General features: G+C 37.6%; 1 protein-coding gene and 1 long non-coding RNA gene across 2 annotated transcripts; both read left to right on the top strand.

Moving 5' to 3' along the window:
- The first annotated feature begins 1719 nt into the window (after positions 1-1719).
- Positions 1720-4543, top strand: LOC131973311 (uncharacterized). Its single transcript, XR_009394555.1, has 3 exons — positions 1720-1751; positions 2643-2703; positions 4480-4543. It is a non-coding gene; the product is annotated as an uncharacterized LOC131973311 (long non-coding RNA).
- A 7591-nt stretch (positions 4544-12134) lies between these two features.
- Positions 12135-22067, top strand: LOC131973309 (troponin I, fast skeletal muscle-like). The gene is made up of 7 exons (XM_059335277.1): positions 12135-12181; positions 13565-13597; positions 14586-14622; positions 18042-18170; positions 19601-19690; positions 21465-21638; positions 21722-22067. The coding sequence occupies exons 2-7, from the start codon at positions 13590-13592 to the stop codon at positions 21797-21799; spliced, it is 516 nt and encodes a 171-aa protein (XP_059191260.1). The 5' UTR covers positions 12135-12181; positions 13565-13589; the 3' UTR covers positions 21800-22067.
- The last annotated feature ends 876 nt before the right edge of the window (positions 22068-22943 follow it).

Genomic DNA, 22943 nt, shown 5'->3' with positions numbered 1-22943 from the left:
CATTATCTGTAAAGTTTTAGTTTAAGATTAAGATTAATTACCTAATAATCCCACAATAGGGAAATTCAGCCTCTGCATTTAACCCATCCCTTTTTATATACAAGTGAACACACCATGCAAGGAGCAGTGGGTTGCACATTTCTAAATGAGCTTATGAATAAATTTGTCTCATTCTCACTCTGACGATGCAGATTGTCAGCGTCCATTTGTGTCAGTGTGTTGCATTAGCCTGGCAAGCTAACGGTCCGTAATCCTCTACTGCAGAAGTACAAATCAGCCTCCAGTCTGTACTAAGCAACATCATGTAATCTTTCCTACACTGTTAAAACAGAAGTGTGATGTACTTTTCTCGTCTTGTTGCTGTCACATTAAATACAAAAGCTTCATGTTCATCTTGTTCACGGTTTCAAATGCTGTTCATTTAGATTTTTAATTCATCTTATTTTGGCTGTGTTCAGTTGAAGGTGGAGTCTGCTTTGACTTTATGTCAAGTTTAGCGAATATTTACCCACGGTCTGCAAGCCATACCTTCTGTGTGCACCACAGTGTGCGGTGAAAAACAATCTGGAGGCTAAATGTGAAACAAACAAAGTGGCTCAGACTGTGCGGTAGCAACTGGGGTGGTTAATCAGTCTGATGGGTCCACAAATTGCTGACTCCATCTTTAAATAGCTAATATTAATATGGCATGCTACTTACGTTAGCTAACTGGTGCATTAGTACAACTAGCTCTCTTTTGCTAAAGACTTGAATCAGCTCTAAGACAATTTTACCTGCCAGCTGGCTTCTATAAGACGACTGGTAAACAAAAATATTGTACTCAAAATGTTGGCATTCATTTCATTCTGCGCTTAACTATTTTCTAATAGAGTTAACGGTACACTCTTCAGGCTAATGTTAACATTTTGCTAATGCTAAGCTAACGTGACATTTTATGATTAAGATTTAAGTATTTTAAAACTGTAAGTCACAGAATATTAAACACTGAAAATAAATTGGGATTTTTTGACAGGTTTACATGCAGCTAACACTTGGTGGTTACAGTTAAGCTGTAACCGATTCCCACTGTGGGGGTCATCCCTATGTTCTCCGTTTTTCCCAAAAAGGGTCCTATGTTCCCCTGTAGCAATACATATCGGGCAGCATAGGACCCTTATTCTGAAAAAGGGTCCTATGTTCCCCACTGTTGCAGGGTTAGGGTTAGCTCGAGACCTGCAGGTTTGCATACATAGGCCTATTTGCCATGGAATTTGGCAGTAATGGTGGAAAAAGTAACAGACCCTTTTTGGGAAAATCAGGGAAAAGGGTCCTATGTTCCCCAGTCTCATACAAAGAGGGGAACATAGGACCCGGGGAACATAAACACGCTCCCCTAACTGTTGCCTGTTATTGTTAGCATGAATTACAGAAAGTTATTCACTGTTAAAGGCAAAGATTATTTTGATGCCAATCTTTCAACAAACCCTGTTACTTTACTAAAATATCTGTAGGAATACAAATTAAGCCTTTTTTGTCTAACTTCTATTGGACCAAGCTGCTTTTTTTTTTTTTTATTAATATGCTGTTTTTTTTAAAAACTTTAAAATAAAAGGAAAAGCTGGCCTTTTTCCAGTTGGAGCAAATAAGGTGAGTTATTGAATCTAGTGTCACTATTTTTTGAGGTTAAAGTTGTGTTCTCAATAATTATTCGTTCTTTTCTTTTTCTTCCTGCAGTTTAACTTGTATTTTACCTGGGGTGGTTTGCTGCAGAGGTAAGTTAATTCCAGCTTGATGTCCAAAAATTACATTTTCATCTTTTTTTTAATCCCAAGGGAAACTGTTGTGCAGGAGTTGCAGTAAATATAACCAGGTTATTGGTTGGTTGCATGGAGATAGTTGGACACACCATAAATCTGAAACAAAACAAGCATAGCAATACTGAAATCTGTGATTTATGTGGATGTAGAGGGGTGTTGGTTGAATTTCCAGCTGCTCCTTTGTATCCGGGAAGTTGTTCCCAGATCCACAAAGACATTCGAAGCGGGGTTTTTTTTTTTATTATAGCTGTCACAGAATAATATTATTTGAAGGCTCCCTATCTTGCTCCAATTTGTCAAAATACATGACTGAAGATTATAAAGATTGTCAGACATTCAGTCAAGCCTTGAGTTTCCGGCTTGTCCTGATCTCAACCATACGATGTTACAGTGCATAAGTCCCATGATAATCCTGATCACGTCAGCCTCTGCTGTGCACTGACAGGTAAGTATGGTTGTCATATCCGAAATAGGCTCTGTTTCACAAGTGGTAAATAATCTGCACGGTTTATTTTACCGGTGTCATTCTGCACCACACCGTTCTGAACAGTAAAGACTTGACAACCTCAACAATGTCTTGTGTTTGGCATCTCATTCCTCAGAGTTAATGCAGGTTATATTTGACCTCCACTGACAGCTGTATCATATCCTCAGATAACAGCTGCCTTTTCAATTTCGAATTGCAGCCAGATTTAGATATGAGTGAACAGAGCAGCAGAGCCATCTGGAGAGCAGAGAGCTTCAACTGCTAGCATTTGACAATTGGACCTGTGGAAAAAATACTGTGTGCTGTCATACTGTGAAAGCATCTGTCTTCTGTTTAATTATAACATTTTCTCTTTTCAGGCAGGAAGTGAAATGTTATCGAGCCCTGAGCGTGAATGAAAACTGTCTTCAGGACTTACAGGTAAAAATATAAAGTATAAGTATAAATGTAAGTAAATGCCAGAAATGAAGTAGATACAAAGACGTTACTACAGCAAGTGACATAGTTACATAAAAATGTGACACAAAACAAGAGGCACGGAAGTTCAGTGACATTTAAATGACATCATTTACTTTTGCTTTCACATGGGTTACGAACCCCGTTCTCCTGGGTGAAAGTACAGACTTTGTTTGACCCATCGATCACTCTTCAGTGTTTTATCATCCACCACGCCATCATTCATAATTAATACAGCCGCTAGAGGGCAGGGGAGGACAGTCTAAAACATCAATATGGGTGTTTTTTGCTGCCTGTACAAACAACGTATGGGGTTGTTTTTGATGGGAGAACAACCTGGAACGGCATCCTTCAAACCCTGTATGTACCCATGATGCCATGGGCACTAACACACCCTCATATCATCACAGATGCTGCAGCTTTTGAACTTCGTGCTGGTAACAATCTGGATGGTCCTTTTCCTTTTCAGCCCAGAGGACATCATCTCCATTATTTTCAAAAATGAGCTTGGGCCCTGAGAAGTAGGCGGTGTTTCTGGATGTTTTTGATATATGGTTTTCTCTTTGCGTGGTCCACAGCTCTGTTTACGTTTTAGCCAGTCTCCCAACTGTTTTGGCATCAGGGTTGAACAATTGATGAGATTGTTTAGCATTTATTTAACATTATTTATCTGTGTTTAATTTGTAGTGGAATGCAGTCTCAGTCCAACCTGCAGCTTTCTGTTCCAATCAAACACTGCAGCAGCTGAATTCACTGATTAGTACTTCCTCTCTAAATGAAGGCTGTTAATCAGTGAAATCAGCTGCTCTCAATGTCACATCTTTTAGCACTTCTAAATTAAACAACATGTTCCAACAAGTACTGCTGTTAAAGTGTTACAGGATGACACTTTTAATTACAGTCAAATGTGAGAAATACCTGAGGTGTTTGTGTTTGCTTGGTGTCACAAAGACATTTTGGACACTTTGGTTCTCCTCCTTGGCTTTTCATAGAAACTAGTGCAGTTCCCGTAGGAAGTATGTATTTGTATAGTGGGAGATGCAACATAAGAAGTGAATGAAGCTAAATCTCCGCTTAGCATGCTAATTGTGAATAACAGAATTTGCACATGCAGACCACTACAACGTCTGCAACACCATAAAACACTTACTTTTCATCCAGCACATACACATTGAACATTGATATTCGCTGGAAACTATTAGAATATTATTGGAAAATCAAACCTTGTAGCGCACTTTAAAACTCCTAAAGATAGGTAGGCTAAATAGACTTCCAGATGAGATGAGTCAGGGTGTAAATCCAGAGTGAATTTTGTTACTGACCAGGTGTAGGCCTATCACACAATGGGGCGGAGCTCCCCTAAAAGGCGTCTGATCAGAAACAGTGCAATGCCGCAACACATCCTACGTAAATGATATTTTGAAAAATTAATTCAAAAATCTTCAAAATCAAGGATGCACACCTTCGTGCCATGAGCAAGACACATACGAAATCTGAGGTCAGTCTGACCAACGGTCAGAGAGATATGAACTAGGCACACACACACACACACACACACACAGATTTCTTGCTTTTATAGATGGATGTGTTCTTGCGTTTAAGGTAAAGGTGTTTAAAATTCAGTATTTTGTCTGTGAGCTGTTGGTGGTTGAGGCAACACAATCATTTAAGGTCAGGAGCTGAAGTTTATCTTCTCAAACAACAACTGTGTTCTGAACTCAATTGTTTTTTACATTGCAGAAAACACTATGCATCCTCCCGCTCCAGCAGCACTGAACAACCTGAAGTGATAGCGGGTTTAAAAAAAAGGGTGAGTCTCTTATTTTGAAGGTGGAAACTGACAGTAGACACATGCTGGGAGAAGTTATTGTGTTCAGCTGCAGTACCTCAAATGGCCACTCGATGCTGCTGCAAGCTCCCAAAAAATATGAATGCTTATGTAAACTTAACTACTTTATAGAAACAGAAATTTAAAAAAAAGTTTATTTTTCCCACAATGCATTTGCATTAGGTACTTTAAACCTTCTGCCTTACTTTTAATGTTTCTGAAATTATTGTTGCCTTTATATGATGTTAATGGTTGACAGAGCCATGTACACAGCTGTGATGGTTTCTGTTTGCTTATCACACTTCATCCTCAGTCCTGGTGACTGTTAAATGGACATGTTAACATGTTATCCAGATGATGGTGGCATTACATTGTGTCTTTTTAATATTAAGGCCACCCTAGTGGACACTTAATCATGTTTTCTACATTAATGTGCACCATAAAGGACACTTTATCACATTTTCTACAATAGAAGGACACCATAGAAGGCACTCACCCCTGAGTCCCTGAGACCACCAGTGACTGTATAGTACTGTCAGATGTAAGGCAGTTATATCTTTTGTAAAGTCACAAAAACATTATTTTCTTGTTCAATCCTGCCATGTTGGAGTTTTCTATGATTCTCTTTACATTTCAGCCAAAGACACCCTAATTTATATATCCAAAAGAGGATGTAGAGCACTGCCATGCTTTTAAGGTCCATGAGCTGGGTTGTTGAGTGTGTGTGCACTTAAAGCAGGTTAGTCGCAGTAACATGAGTATTCCTAATTTATACAATTTTTTACTTCTGCTCCCAACATCTAAGAGGTAAATATTACTTTTGCTCCACTATATTGGTCCGGATTCTTTAGATGCTTTTCAAATTATAGTTTTTAATCCTGTTGCAGTCCAGTGAAAACCATTTACCTCCACATGTTGATTTTGAATGTTTGTGAATTTTCTGCCCTCTGGCATCAACAAGGCATTTTGACCCAGAGAACTGCCGCTGACTGGATATTTTCTCTTTTTCGGACCATTCTCTGTAAACCCTAGAGATGGTTGTTAGATCAGCAGTTTGTGAAATACTCAGACCAACAACCATGCCACGTTCAAAGTTACTTTAATCTCCTTTCTTTCCTATTCTGATGCTCACTGTGAACTTCAGCAGCTCGTCTTTATCATGTCACAAAAAGACTGTGGTCTGTCCAAATGTGGCAAATAAAAACCTTGAACCTTGTACCATGTCTACATGCCTTAGTGCATTGAGTTGCTGCCATGTGATTGGCTGCTTAGATATTTGCTTTGCTGAACTAATAATGTCACCAGTGAGTGTATATATATTCACATCAGGAAGCCCTTAGTGACAGGCAGTAAATCCAACCGCAAACCATCCCTACGGGAGGCGACACGGACACTTTTTCAAGCACAACCAGATGGTGGATCCATCCAAACAAACTACTACTACTACTACTGCTAGCACAACATCAGTATTACGCATCAAACTCCATGTAAACATACACATATAGTTATTAATGCGCCCACATAGTGAGGAAAGGTCACACGCTTCTCGGACCTACCGTTAAGAACATTCCTGAGGCTCGAGTAGAAAACACCTGTCCATGAACCCGAACCCCCCCCCCCAGCATCACCTTCCACTGCGACATTCCTAGCATGAATCCAACTCCATCATCTCCGCTGTCTGCGCCTCACTCAGACCTGTCACCACATTTCCCCACTCAGCCTTCACTCTATAGTCTGAGCTGCTAAATGCTCATAAATTCTCTGCTGACACCTTTTACTGGTCGCCGGGTCCAAGCTGATCAGTGCTGATCAATTACTCACAATCATATAACTTTTCTACACAGATGTTTCCAACTAATATTTGTACTCCAACAATATAATGGTTAATGTCTGGATCTTATTCAGTAAAAAAGGGGAAAGTATCTGTTGTGTGAAAATGGCTTTCTTTCTTAAAAAAGTGGATATGTATCAAAAACAGCATTTCAATATTTGGTTTCCAGATTTTTTTACTTAGGGGTCTGACTATATGGTATTTTTTTCAGTGCACAGAAAAAAACCAACGTATCTAAATTTTTTGCGATCGACTTCAAATTACAATTGTGTGCTGTCTACTATATTGGGGATGTCCACATTTAAACATCACGATAGATCATGATATTGTTGTTGTTGGGGGTCCATCTTATTATAAAGATATTATTTTTCTAACTAATTAAACTGTGACAGATTCAAAATCTATAAAATTCAAAACATAGAATAGAGGATTCTGATTACATAAAAGTTTGTATAAGTTTGAACAATTCACTTTTCCTTAGAATTCGTTCAAACTTGATTTTGGAAAAAAGTGACAAGAACCTTGCCACCGTTGATAAATCAGTATTTTCACTTCTTAAGCACACAATATGTTGGTGTGTTTGGGAGGGAAGGGCTTTAGAATCATGATGTTGTACTCAGTGGTTGATGACTGTCACCTATCGTGATGGACGATGACGTCATCCATCAGCCCAACTCTACTGCATTGCTTAAGTCTTTTTTGGAGACTTGTAAAAATAAATTCATGATGATAAATCCAACATTGAATCTCTTATTTATCCATTTTTCAGTGTTGAAATAGTCTTTGTTTTATGCTTCCCATTAGCCATCCCCATGACATGACTTTACAGTAATTGTGTTCTTGTGACATTATGGTATTTCTCCTTTAATTTCACATGAAAAGAAATATGTGTGTATTCTACAGTTTAAAAGTTTTCTACTAAACCTTGATTTACAGTAATTAAAAGTATCTGTTATGGTGGTAACCAATTTTTTTAAAATATCGTCCTATTTCTTATGCAATTTGACAGTGTTTTACTGTAATTTCTACAAACCTTTTTTACAGCGTAGTACAGTTCTGGAGTCAAAGTTACTTCCAACACTGCTCAAACTCTTCCCCTTTTGCACCCCACAATTAACCTAAACTTTACACCAAGATTGCCTGTAAAGCTGATGACTGGTAACTTGAGGCCACAAACTATTGATAAGAAGTCCATATATAGGTATATATGGGTATGTCTAGTGATGAAGGCCCCAAGATGCAACTGAAACATACAGAAAACTTCCAGTCAGTGCCAGGAATCTTTTAGCCAGAAGCTGGAAAAATAAGGAAAAAGAAAAAGGATATTGAAAATTGTCAGTCCTCAGAAGACATCCAGTCTACAGCTGAACTAATGACGAATGTGATGGAAGCTAAATACTAAGATGCTCATGTTTAGCACAGAGCCTAAACACTAAACACAAAGTACAGCTGAAAGCCTTTACACAGTGAGGATGTGACAAATACATAGTTTAAATGCAAAAGAATAGTCACCTGTAAATATATTACTCTGTATCATTTTTACTGACAGTGTTGCGACATTTGCAACACTAAATAAAATGCTTAAATAGATTTGCACAGGCAGAACATCCAGGATTCTTTTGAACGAGAGAAGCGCCTTACAGTCTGTTTTAGGAAAAATGCTTCAAGTGAATTTACAAAACAAAACAGTTACACTGTGTATGTGTCTAGGGATTTTATTGTGAAAGGTAGGAATGTAAGGAATGTTTCTGGTTGCTGCTGTCTCTGTTAAAGTTTGTCAATTTGGTTCACATTACAGAGCCTCCATATTGTTGTTTTGTATAGGCCAAACTAATAACATCGGCTAGTTTTTATAATGTTCATTCCACACGGGATGCCTATATTCGCACTGCAAAACCTCAGAAATTTGACCTTGTGCCATGAAAGGACATTTGGTTGCTTTTTTGTCATGTAATAGTCACATTCTGATTGAAGATTTTCATGACAAAAACAGAGACTGTCTTCCCCCCCAAAATTGCCCCATTTGTCGTTTTTAAAGCAGCTTAAAATGCCACATATGCCAGTTCTAGTTAGTGCCTCCCTCTAATGGCCGTAGTAATTATTAAGGAGTATAAAGAATGGGAAGGTCCACTTATGGAGGTCTGAAGGGTAAAACAAACAGGACTTTGACCCATGAGGCCGGTGGTCTGTGTAAAACCAAAATTGTGGGTGGCCCCTGCATTTCTACGCCACGCTTAAAAGTACTACCTTACTTCTGGTATTCATGTACAATTACTTACATTTTTAACTATCTTTTGTTCCCTCCTAACCATGTGTCTTTTACCCCTTTGACCTTTAGCAAGTTTTAAGGGTGTTTCCTCTACAGTCCAATACCCGGAATGAGGCGGGTCTCACTTGCTGAAACACCCTAATTTGAATATGAGCCGTCCTTAGCGGTCTTTTGACAGGACTTTTTTTGTCCCTGTAGAAGAGCAGGGTCGTTTTTCTCCACTGAAAAAAGCCTGGTTACTGATTGGATAGAACAGCGACTTTTTCTGTGTTATTAGAGACTTTTGGAGACTCGTTTTTACTGTTCTTAATGAGCCGCGTGGGCCGGCGGTTCCTTAAGAAGTGTAAGAACGAGTCGAAGCAGCAGTCTCTCCCAGCTGCAGAGCCGGAGGGGATGTTAACCCCTTAGCGTCCAGTCTGCAAATTGCTAATAGGCTAACACTTAGCTCTGTAGCAGTACAGTGTGTATGTGCTGCTGCTGCAGGAGGTGTTCACTTAGCGATCTCTGTTTGTTTACAACAAGCACCGGACACTCTATGCACAGTTAGCGATGCCGGTTAATTCAGGAGACGATGTGCATAATTAGCCATGCTGCTTTGTTTATGATCAGCTGCTGACGTTGTGCACAGTTAGCGATGCCGGCCACAGTTGCGTCTCCAGTGTTTAATCTTTTGTGACGATCGAAAACCATACGTCATACCATAAGTCTCTTAATCCCTCTGGGGGCTAACTTGTAATGGAGACACGCAGAGTGAGCGGCTTTTGAGAGGGTGTGGTCTGAGACTTTCCCGGTTGCCACTCATCCCCCTAAAGGAAACAAGGTTTTTGTTGGCTAAACCTCACCAAAGCACAACCATTTGACATTGTAATTTGTTTTATAAACAGCAACCATTATTGTTACATTCCCAGTTGCTAGGACAAGGGAGTATCCACTGATGGAATAAGCCCAGGATAAAGAGGAAATAAAAAAGGTAAACTGAGTAAATTATCTTTTAATACAAGACAATAAGGTGCAAACTCTAAACTACTTTCCCAAAACAGAAAAGTGACAAAACCAAACAAAGTATAATAAATGGACCACCCCTTACAACCACGAGTCTGAGTCTCTACTAACTCACATAACCACTACTAGCACAATGGCGTTCAGGTATGAGGATGTGTTGATATCCTGCCAGAGATGGAGGAGCTAATTTTGGAAACACTATTGCAGGGTCACATTAGAGGGTAGGAGAAAACAACCTATGTAGTTGTATGATTTGGAGGACTTGATGCAAAAACAATATTCTGAAGAAACCTGTTAATTAGTTTCACGAAAAAATGCCTGTTGTGATTAAAAGACTGATGGGAATATTGGAGTTCTGCAGGTATTCGGTGTGAGTGTTGGACAAATAAAAATATTGATCTGATGATGGCACTAAATGACAAATCAGAGGATCACAGTTAATAGAATTCATCTGGAGGGGAACATGAATGTTGTCTGGACAAAGAAAAATATTTTTGATTACGTCCAGCCAGGTAAACTCTCCCTGAGAGAAATGTGAAGTTTTAACGAGTGAAGTTGTAACATTATCCACATGGAAAATCTGCCTTCCTGCCTACCTGAAATCGTGCCCACATATTTTTATAGCACAAGTGTTAATATGAGAGGGCCTCTTGCAGCCAAAGAAAGGTCTGGAAGCCTTTCTGAGGGGCAGATACAAGTCCGCAATCCAAGATGAAACGCTAACCAGGCCAGCGGGGGCGATTAAATTATATTTATAGATGGCAGAAATGAGTGCTTGCTAAGCACATTATTATGAGCAATAGTGGCAGCGATATCAAAGTTTCACTGGTTGATTCTCTCTTTTGATCCTGTTTCTGAACTGACAGATGTCTGCAGGTTCTTCACAGATTTGATTTCAATACTCAGGGAAAGTCCAAGATGAAGTTATCACGTAGGATACTTTTAATACAATGTATAAAACGCTGTAGACCGGAGAGGTAAAGTCATCAACTGCTGACTCCTGGAACTCTGCTTTCACGTTCAGATGATCGCAAAACTTCTTCAGAATTCAGGTAGACCTCCAAAATTAAACTTGTGTGTTTGATGTATAAAAGCTGGCAATCATGCGTATCTAAAATTGTCTTTGTTTCTTGTTTTTTTTGCCAATTGTCCCTTAAATACCCTTTAAAGAAGCGTAATAATCTTTTAATTACATAAAGTCAGGCTCCCCTAATTTTGCTTAACATAATTTTTGTCCGTATTCAAGCAATAGTCTGCCTAAATATACCTAAAAGTCGCAGTAATAGCAGATCTTACTGCATTTTGGACTTTATTTCTGTCAAATGATGTCGTTTTAATAACTATTCCATGCACGTTAAGACTTGATAAGAAAGCTTTTGTGTACATTTAAACTCTATAATGCTATTTATTAGCATGCCTGCCAACTTTGAGTCTTGCCCCGTGCGTTCAGAGGTGTAGGGCAGCTGTGGAGACGGGAAGATAAAACCCCCCGAGCTGTAATTGCGACGGCGAGGAGACTTGACTCCTCGCCAAACTTTGAAGCCTGAGTCCTTCATGAGAAACCTGATTAGCGACAATGAGACATTCATGTTTCTGATGAGATTAGTTGATACGCTGTGAGCCCTGAAGAAGTTAACTTTACAGATTCCTAAAAGGGCAAAAAAGCAAACACATCATGAGATATGCAAATTATTGGCAACAAAACCAAAGTTAGAGTTTGATTTGTGGCTTTTTGTGGCTGTAACAAAAGCAGATTTTGATCCGGATCCAGAGCAAAAAAACTCTTCTACTTTCAGACTTTAAATATGATTCTTAGTGTAATTCATGTTTGGCCATTTAATATAATGTAACAAAGAGAGAATTGATAGCAATTCCCTTAATTTCCCTTTAACCTCTGTATTATAAACCAATTGGAGCCACAAAAGTCTTTATTTGCAGTGTGGGTATCATCACTGAAGCAATGTCAGGTTTTTCTGTCAAGCCGAAAAACAAACACACAAGTGACTCCACTGTCCCACTTCTTTCATCAGTCCCCAGTTCATCTGGTTAAACGTTTTGGACTCTGATGGTTTTATAGTCTTTTTCCTCCCTTTTATAGCGTCTTGGTGGCACCGAGCTGAGTCCTAAACTGATCTCAGGCTCCTCCTCAGCGATGTCTCGTTGATTTACAAGGAGAAGTTGGCAGGGGATGATGATATTTCAGGCGCTTGCTGGCCGATTGGTCTGAGGATCCTGCATTTCCATAAACAGGAGCTCCATATTCATATCCGAGCCCTCACATATATATACACCCCGGAGGATGATTCTTCTCACTGCTGCCCTCCTCCTCGACTCTCCGTTCCCCGTCGTAGGTGAGACCAGTCCCTCTTTCTTCCTCCTCCTCTTCCTCGTCTAGCTCTGTGCATGCCGGATCAAAGCTTGTAAATGGATTCAAAGCAGCTGAGTGCAGTCAGAGTGGTTTTGGGTAGACCTGTTGGTTGAGTGCTAAGGTGATGAAGTCCTGACCTCTGAGGTTTGTAAATAAATGAAGGGAAATGTGATCCAGGGTGAAGGAGAGGGCTGAATGCTGCCGGAGGACTTTAAACAGAATAATGAGCCGAGGATGTGCTAACGCTGATTTGTTGGCTTCAGACTTTTTCTGAATGTTTTATATCTTTTGCCGTCTACTATCATTGTGCAGTTGGACTATTTTCTGATTTCTATTGCAAGATTGGAACAACTACCATTTGTTTTGGCTGGTTGAGATGTTTTTGGATTTGAGTGAAGACAATGAGATTTTATTTCTGCTGAAAAATATTTTAATATTAGCAGGTCATTTAGAGTCAAATTTAGCCATCAAGACTTTTTTTTCTTCAAAAATGTGCATTTGGATTGAGATATTTCTGCTTTATCATGGTTCATTTATTATGAATTTTCATGAAATAGGATACATTGCCTCAAACAAGAGATATTAGAATTGATTTATTAAGTAGTGTAATGAAAATAAGGCTGATATAAGATTGTTGTGGGCGATTTTGCTTTGATTTGGACTCAGAAAACAACTTTTTAACGTTAAAATTGTCCTTTTTTTCTGGTTTGGTCTGGGAAACAGACATTAAAAGACAAAACACTGGTTAAGACAATTTTATTTTTGCTATTTTACTTTTTTTAAGCATATTTTTGGCACTGGGCTGGACTTTTCTGAAGGTTTGGACTGTAAAAAAAGGCATTAAAAGATAAAATGTATGTGTCTGTATAAACAAACATGTGCAGATTTTTTCATACAGTGCTTTACGAAGATTTAAGATTTAAGTTATGATTTATTTTAATGCAAAACTAAGATATTGCTTTGATCTGAACATAAACAAAATGTGTTTTGATGTTTTCAGAGTTTGTACATTTTAAATAAATGCCAATTTAAGTGTTTATTAAGTCTTACAGTGTGGCTGTGCTGAGATATTTCCATCTTGTTTCTGTCATGCTTTATTATTCCAAACCTCAAATTATTAATAGTAATAAATAACTCTTGAAATCTGATTCTGGGATGGCGCGACATGTTTAGACTGATTTGTTTTCGCAGTGTGTGGAGGTATTGACAGATTGGTGTCGGCAGCTAACGCGCTGCCGCAGCAAATTTCTTCTCCCCGAAAGGAATTGAAGTGTTAACTCCTGGGGGATATTGGGTTTTGAACACCTGTAAAGGAGCTTATCGCAGGCGTCAGCGCCGACATTTGAACCAAACTCCAAACTCCAAACTTAGCTCTGTCACCACTCAGCTGCTCATCAACTGTTTTAATGGATCACATGTCATACGGAGGAGGCTCTCTGATATTTAAGAAGAGCGCAGATGATAACATCGTTTATTCTCAATGACTGCTTCTTCTTCTTCTTCTCTTCTGTTTTTCTCATCAAACAGGTCGTGAAGAAGAGAAACCGCCATCATGTCTGAGTAAGTGTCGCTTCTCTTTTATTCTTTTTTGTTAGATTCATCAAACTGAATTTAATTATTTTTTAAATAGAAAACAATATAATCTCTGCCGCAGTGTTAAAGGTCAAATTTCTGCATTGAACGTTGTATTTAAGTTCAGAAGTATCAGCAATAAAATACTCGAATATACAAAGTAAAAAAGAAAGAACTGAAGAGGAAGAATTCAGTTTCTGGTGAAAGCATGTCTCAAGGTTTGACTAAGTAAGGATGGAAGAAAATAAATAAAGAGACAGAAAGAAGAAAGAAAGAAAGAAAGACAGACAGAAACAAATAAACAAAGAAAGACAGAAAGAAAGAAAGAAAGAAAGAAAGAAAGAAAGAAAGAAGGAAAGACAGAAAGAAAGAAAGACGGAAAGAAATAAAGACAGAAAGAAAGAGACAGAAAGAAAGAAAGAAAGAAAGAAAGAAAGAAAGAAAAAGAGAAGGAATGAGCCCAGCAGAAAGGAAAGATAAAAAAGGGAAAAGAGAAAGATGGAAAGAAAGACAGAAAGAAAAGAGAAAGGGGAGGAAGGAGGGACTGAAAGGAGAAATAAAAGAAAGGATGCAAACACAGACAGAAGGAAAGAAAGACAATGAAAGAAGTAAAGAATTTTGAAAGGTGGGAGGGAGGAAGAAAGAAAGAAAATGAGGGAAAGAAGGGAATCTAAGAACAGAGGAGTGGATTAAGAAGGAAAGAAAGAAAGGAAGGATAGAAATGAAAAAGAAGGAATGGAAGAGTCAAAAGAAAGGAAGACAAACAAAGAAGGAAAAAGTCAAAGGAGGAAGAAATGCAGGAAGAAAAAATGAAGGACAGACGGAACATAAAATAAATGAATGAAAGAAGGGAGGATGAAAGTAAAATAAGGAGGAAAGAAAAGTGTTGATTTCAGTGTGAAGTGGAGAGGACTTTTTTATATAACTGAACTGATGAAAGTTTTAAGACACTTAAGTTTATTTGTGATCTTTGCAGAAAGAAGATGACTTCGAGCCGCCGGCATCACCTGAAGGTACGACAGCGTCACATAATGAAGCTGCTGATTGGCTGATACATGGTGGAACAGTTTCATTAGCTACTGAGCAGGAGGTGAAGTGTTTAGGACAGAGGAGCCCAGAGGTGTTGGGGAGAAGTCAACTTCATAGTTTAACTACAGTATGCAGCAGCATTTATATTTGTGTCCTGATTGAAGTAGTTTAATTCCTTTTTTTTGCTCTTTGTTGCATCATTGAGCTACTGAAACTACAAACTATAACATTAAAGGAAATGAATGTTTTATTATTATTTGACCATTGCTTTTCTGCTGTAATTGAACCTCCTTAACGAGGCATCCGTCACTCAGCTACAGCCACACACACACACACACACACACCCACACACACACACACACACACAGACACACACACACACACACACACACACACACACACACACACACACACACACACACACACACCCCCACACCCACACCCACACACACACACACACACACACACACCTGAAATGTGTGTCACGGTGTTTGTTCTTGTGCTCATTATTTACTTACTGTTAAAACAGTGCTGTAAGCAGCTCAAATGGTCAGGTAAATATTTATTTTCTTAACTCGTTTAGTTGTGGTCAAAGAAAGAAAGAAAGAAAGAAAGAAAGAAAGAAAGATGGAGATAAAGAATGAACGATAGAAAGAAGATTGGGGAGAAAAAAGATGTGAGAAAGAACGAAAGAAGGAAAGAAAGAAAGAAAGATGTAGATAAAGAAAGAAAGATTGAGTGAAGGGAAGGAAGACAGAAAGAAGAATGGAAAGAAAGAAAGAAAGTGAAGATTGAGTGAAGGGAAGGAAGACAGAAAGAAGAATGGAAAGAAAGAAAGAAAGAAAGGAAGAATGACAGAAAGAATGAATGATGGAGAGAAAGAAAGATGGAGACAGAAAAAGACAGAAAGTTAAAAGGGAAGAATGATTGAAGACACCTGACTTGAATATGAGATCTCCCACCACTGCTCTGCAGAATGTTGTTGTTGTTATTTCTGCTGCAGCTGATTTTTCTTTTCTTTTTTTTTTTAAATTATTTATTTTTGGCTTGAATTGTTTTTGTTTTAATTCATTTGGCTCTCATATGTGGTTTTTGATTGTCACTTAAAATTTAAAAACTTGTAGATTTCCCTTTGTGTTCATCAGTTGAAAGCTCTGTGTTGCCACCTACTGGTAGAAACTGTCAAACACACTCTGGCTGTATCCCAAAGTCAAGAGAGGATCCTCAGATGACTCAATCTGAAGGATACTACGTCATCAGCATTGATCGAAGGACTGTCCCAATGTCCAGGATCCTCCAGAGGACAGAGTCCTTCTTTTGTCAAAAAATGGGGAGCAAAGAGACAGCGACGCTGGCGGTGCAATATGATCTTAAATTATCAAGTATTTTCAGTTGAACACTGAACACAGTTTGACACTAAATATTTGTTTTCACAATTTACAAAGCTTGTGTTCAAAGTCAAACAAAAACCTATACATAAACAAATGCCAGAATATTTAGCTAGTTTAATATAATAAATTATCAAATAATAATATTATAATAAACATCATCTTGATACATTGTCAGTTAAGTTAATTGATGTCGGTTCAGTCGGTTAAAGTTATTACTTGTTATTTCATATAGCCTATATATATATCATATATATTTCATATATATATCATATATATTTCATATACATATATATGTGTGTGTGTCAGATGATGTACTATGTGCAAAGTATATATAGCTATGCCATTCAGAGAGTTATACATTTGTTGAATGTGTTAACAGACAGACAGCCCGGTATTATCCGTTAGTGTTATTTATAAATGTGTTATTGTACTCTACTGTAAAAATAAAAAAAGAGAAACAGAACACATCTTCATGGTGAGTTATGCGTCACTGCTTTATGAAACTGAGAAGTGGTCAAATTAAGCCAGTATCAGTGAAATATTCAGGTTTACTTTCTAAATCGTGGAAATTCTACCTTAAAGCATCTTCTTCCATTTTCACAACTTTGTGTCAGAGTGCTGATGCCAAAGACACATCCATGTCGTGAACAGGTTTTGAAACTGCATCGCTGAATTTAAGCAGGAGGTCAAATTACGTAATGAGGCACAGCTGCACACAGAAAGCTGCTCCATTAGTGCGTTACCAGCGATAGGAAGGACTCTGGCCTCTGGAGGACCCGACTGAAGGAAGGATTGATGACTTTGGGATACAGCCAAAGTGTTTCATTGTTTAAAAAGCAGACAAGAAGCTGCTGAAGCAGAAAAGACTGCATTAGATTGAATGTTTCATGTGTTTAATATGTTGTTAGAAACACAGATGTCAGCAAGGAATCTAATTTCTGCAATATGTCAGTCATTTGTATCTCATGTTTTATGTAGAATTTCTTCTGCTTTAATCTATTTCTTAAAATAGGGAATTCTGGCCAAAATGGCACAAACATGCAATCAAGCAGAGTCTGTATTCACAGGAAAACTTGGCCAGATGTTTAACAGAAAAGGAAGAAAAAGCAGTATTTCCTTTACTAACTTAAATTTGAACCTTAGTTTTTTCACAGCAAGAAATTATTTAAATTATGAAATGATTACTGCTGTGGGGGGAGTGGGTCTCTGACCTATATATATATATATATCATGGTAAATGTGGTCGTCTGCACAGGATGATAATAATTATAATATGATTCAGTGCTCGTCAGAATGCGGGCAGAATACCTTTTTGCATTATGTTTCTCAGTCTTCACCTGCAGAAAATGTTTTTTTTTTTAAATAGTTTAAAGTCAACCTCAGTATTTTGGTGTGTGTTCTAGCTGCATGATATGTTTGTAGGTGATTTAATATTTTTCCCATTTTTGTGAATTATTAACTGATAGTACCATATTTTATACTACTGTCTCCTTGCAATGTAAAATTCAATGCTAACTTGAGTGCAATTTAGTAGAATATTCTTCATAAACATGTATACATTCTGTTTTTATAAAATGTACACACTAAGAAATACTTTTAAACAAGATTAAGGATTTATTTCTGAATAATCTAACAGTTAAAATGACTTCACTAGCTAAAACTCTATGAAATGATCACTAACCTACTGAATAATTCAAATTTTATTTTATTTTGTTTTGATTTTGGGGTTTTGTCAGATTTCAAAATGAAGATTATTTTGAGGGCAGGGTGAGACACAAAATATTTAAACTTTGCAATTTTACATAGGTAACACCCTTTTGATATCTCTTTGCATGTGGAATTAAATTAACATGTTGTGCAGATATTCCAACAATGTTCACATGGAGAGAAAAAATCCTCACATACAAGGTTGAACCTTACAAATGACTGCATTAAACCATGAAGATACAACAACAAAACATTAACACAGTTTGTTTGTCTTCATCACTTGCCTTGCTCGATGTTTCCTGCAGAGTGTGATGCTCTCAATCGCGGCGACCATGATTGAGCAGGAGAAGAAGGACATCATAGCCGCCAAGGCGGCCTACATGGCTGAGCACTGTGCCAAACCCAGCGTGAGCGGAGACCAGAGCGCCCTCATGGTGAGTAGGGTTGTCACGATACTAAAATTTTCAACTCGATACCCATACTCAGGAAAATATTCGATACTCAATACCATTTTCGATACCACAAGGATAAAAACAAAGACTCCAAAATTATTAACAAGAAAAATGCAACATGCAAAAACTAACAGAACCACAGGTTAAATATTTATAATAAAAAACAGTTGTGCAAAAAGAAACTGCAACTATGATAACAAGCTTCAGGTCTGAGGTAGTGCAAAAAATAAATAAATACAATAAACAATATCAATTAGAACAATATTTTGAGGTTGTATGGTTTAGCTGTTTAATAAGTTGTTGGATTGATACTTTTGAAATTGAGTATACGTATCGATATTAAAACATATCCCGATACGTTTTAATATCGATACTTTTTTGAGTATCGATACTTTTGACAACCCTAATGGTGAGGGTTTAAAGTTTAAAGTTTAAAGTTTTAAAACTTTACCTTTAAAGTTTTGTTCTGGAGATAGAAGAAATGTTTTATGCTAAACTTAAGTTACAGTATTTAGACTAACAGCTCAGTTAAAGATTGTCCTGGTTTATGTCATTACTTTTATTTTTTCTCTCATGTTATGCAGACGATGTTAACCTTTATTTGACTGTTGAAAACGTCTAAGTTAATTGTGTGAACCCATTTTCAAGTCCTGCAGCTCTATAGAATCAGCACAATCATGGCTAGAAGTGAGTGGGAGCAACTCAAACATGTCTTTGTGCAGAAAACACAGTTAGAATGACATAATTTCTTTTTAAAAAAGAAGAAAAAAACGCATGTTGAATTTTTCAGATTATTTTTTTTAAATTGGAATAAAAGGGAATTTATATTTAGAACACTTTTCCAAGGGCCCACAAGTGTCATGATTATTGGGGGGAAAAAAAACAAATTCGGTGTCCACATGTTGAACTATTTGTATTTTTTTTTTTTTTAACCTCTCCTGTCCTCTCCTCTCAGCTCTGTGTAAACAGATTCTCAGTGAATATTTGTCATGTGACCGTTCATCTCAGCAGAATCAACCATGGCTTCCTCAGGGTCACTGAGGAGCAGAATGTAATGTTTTTAACAGGATCTAGTTTTTTCCAAATGCTTTATTTTTGGTGATGTTTATATGTAGAATAAAGTGACTTCTACAGAAATATCACAATTTTAAACTTCCATTTCATTTGGATAAACAATGTGTTTTTGGTGAACTTTGCTGTATGTATTGTATTTTGTTGTTTATTATGCACTGGATGGGTTAACTAAGCATTTCTCTGTGAATGCTGAAAAAAGTAACTCAAAACCTCCCACTAGAATGACTAAAATATGGTTTATTAGCATCATTAGTGCTTCTTATTTGGAACCTTCTCAGCAGTTTGCAGAATAACTTCCATTAGTGAAGAGTTAACATCACGTCTGTCTGTGTCTTTAGGATTTCTGCAAAAAGCTGCACGGCCTCATCGACAAAGTGGATGAAGAGAGGTACGACATGGAGGCGAAAGTGGTCAAAGCTGATAAAGAGGTACGCCTCCTCCTGCTGTGCAGCTAATTTTACTCTAATTTTCTTGTTATTTCTGTAAGTTCATGATTTCTAAAGCATCTGGACTCATTTTGTTTCAGTTAAGATACTTGAACAATTGAAATTTGCTTCAGTTTGTACACCACGAGCCTCTGAATCTTGAAATGAAAGAAAATGCCAAGACACTGATAAATTATAACAGTACTCATAGAAATCATAATCTGGATTAATTTATGTTTATTTTGGCAGTTTAAGAAAAAAGAGAGACATATAATAAATATAATAAATATATATATATTTGAAGAAATATCACAATTTTAATCCTTGTTTTGGTTATTAGTTTCTTAGCTACTTTTCCCCACTAAATTGTCAGACGTGATCCATTCAAGGACAGTTGAAAAGTTCAAACTCAATTCGATACTGGAAATGATAATGCCTGTTTCTTTTGATGATAAACGCTGTACTAAACTTTTTTTTTTATTATAATTTTTTTTTTACAATTGAGGAAGTTTTGCCATTTTTACACAGCTTTGGTCATGTGGTACTTCTTTCAAATATATTAATGGAAACATGGCTCATTTAGGTGTTTTTAATAGTTTTTTTAACAAAAAGAAAAATTAAGACGTGATCCATTCAAGGACCATCGGAAAGTTAAGACTCCAGTTATAATCCGTGTCTTTACAGTTTCGGTTGGTGATAAACAGTGAAAATTTTGGTAATTTTTTTTAAGGAAATCATACACATTATTTTTTTTTCCACAACTTAGAACGTTTGGATGATGAATGTGTACTTTTGGTGATTAAAAAGGAAAAAAAGAAATTGAGTTTTGAAGTTTTGAAGTTTTGCCAGCTTTGCTCATGTGATACTACTTCCCGTTCTGTCCCCCCCGCTTTCAGCGACAAACATCGCTGGTAAAACCGAGGATTAATAATCTGTCAGTTAGACTATTTACATTGCAGTGCACATAGCGAGTCCGGAGGCTTATGGTACGTTCAAGGTCTACACGAATGTCAGAATTTCCAACGTTGTTCCGAGCTCCAAGTTCAGAATTTTCAGTGTTAATGTAACACACAATAAAGCGTCACGGTAAGAACATGTTAGACTGCCCTCAAAATAAAAGCAAACACATGTAGCTTTCAAAATAAGAGCACATGGATGTGTCCACCACAGAATTTGCAAAAAATATAAAACATATAAGAACCCTTATTATCCTTTGCAACAATTCATTAAAAATATTCAATGATTAAGATGGAATAGTGGCATTAGATTGTGTGAGAGGCACCAAATTTAGGCTATTAGGACAAAAATGTTCTCTGGGGGAGCATGCCCCCAGACCCCCTACTTTGTTTGGGTTCCCCCATCATAGTTTCAGAAAATCCTGAAAGACAGAAATTGTAATTGTAACCCAAAGTATGTTCAGGGTAATGAAAGAAGGAGAGATGTTTTTGGGTCCTTCATTGAGTCAGTTTCAAGTCAGTAAATTTGTTTGGCTGCAGTGGGAATTTCATGTACAAACTTCTTTTTATTTATGTAAATATCTTGGTTGTTGTTTACGCTACAGTTCATTTAAAAATGCTTAAATAAAACATATTTTGGTTCAGGCATAGAGTGGAAAAATAACTCATTGAGTTGAAATCATTTGGTGAGCTTCGTCCCCCCCAGTTCAAAAATCCCTTCTGCGCTCCTGGTTCAAAACATGGCTACTGTGGCTCATTTATGTGTTTCAGATAGTTTTAAAATGCAGAATTTTGTCAGACATGTTCTTGCTTGCTCTTAGATTGAAGACCTAAGGATCAAAGTGGTTGACCTGGCCGGCGTGAAGAAACCCGCTCTGAAGAAAGTGCGTATGTCCGCCGACGCCATGCTGAAGGCTCTGCTGGGCTCCAAACATACAGTCAACATGGACCTGAGGGCCAACCTGAAGCAGGTCAAGAAGGAGGTCAAAGAGGAGGTGAGTCTCTGCAGGAGGGGGGCGACCGACGGCTTAACGGCTGAAGCAACTGTTGCTGAATGTGGACTGTTTGTGTCTTGCAGCCTGGGGAGGCGGTGGGCGACTGGCGTAAGAACATTGAGGACAAAGCTGACAGGAAGAAGATGTTCGAGACTTCCTAAAGATTTGACCTCCGCTCCTGTAGTTTCTCTTTGGCTTTTAGCACTTTTTATGGAATTTATGGAATTTTTAATTGAATTGGAATACCGTTTGTTTCATTAAATCTGTAAGTTTCAGTTTGGTCTGTCATTGTATATTTGTAAAGCGCGTTTTAGGTGTGAAATGACCCCTTGAATTTTACTGGGTTATCAGACTTTTATTCTGTAGTGTGACTTCCTGTTTCCCTTCTGTGCTGATCTTCACTTTTGACAACTTCCTGCTCTGTAGTCTTATTGTAATAAATGTGTTTTGTTTTACTACTTCTACTCGTCATGAGGTATTCTGTCTTTGGCTCGGTTGAAGCACAACACTGCAGACGAACCACTTTGTTTAAATCATCCCAAAGTCCACAAGATCAGCATTTATCTTGTTTTCCTGTGTTTGCTTTTGCCTAACGTTAAAGCAAAACTGGCCCTGAAACAGAATTCATGCTCTCCAGTGACATTTAAAGACATATATCATGCTCTAAAAAGACAGCTTGTTTGCTTACATTTTTACACTGGCTCTTCTAGAAGCATGAGTTCTGTTTGAGCTTTAACGAGGTGGCGTTGTGCTCTTTGTAGTGCTGTGCATGTCAGTGAGAGACCAGACACAATATCCATGTTTCCATCGATATTGATGTGTTCAGGGAGCTGTGAAAAGTGAATGTTGACACGTCCTTGTGTAACTCTCGCTTTGTAGATTCACGATTAATACCTTTTTTTGTTTTCTGCTGAGTTAAAATGTTAAAATCTCACTTTGAAAACACTTTCAAATGTTCTGAGCTCGAGGTTCACCTGTGTACGGAAGCTCTGAGATGCAAAATGATTCTGCTGATCTATTTTTAATGTGTGATTTAAATAGTGTTTTTCTATTGTGTTTAAGTGAAAGGTTTTGTGAGAAAATATCTTTTATTTTTACATCTTTTTGTCAAGTGAAACCTCACGTTTAGAATGCATGGAGCAATGAACACTCACCTGGAAGAAAACACGAATGCTTTTAGCCTAATTTAGAACAAGAGATAGTGGTGCACTTCAGCCCCGCTGTGGCCGAAATGAGTATTACAACAACAAACACTTTTTCACCTGGTATAACTTAGGGTGTTTTTTTTTTTTTTACCTGTTTTAC

This window comes from Centropristis striata, chromosome 6 (assembly GCF_030273125.1).
Source record: "Centropristis striata isolate RG_2023a ecotype Rhode Island chromosome 6, C.striata_1.0, whole genome shotgun sequence".
Taxonomy (NCBI): domain Eukaryota; kingdom Metazoa; phylum Chordata; class Actinopteri; order Perciformes; family Serranidae; genus Centropristis; species Centropristis striata.
Note: the sequence above shows the minus strand (reverse complement) of the source record. Positions and strands in the feature narration are given on the sequence as shown.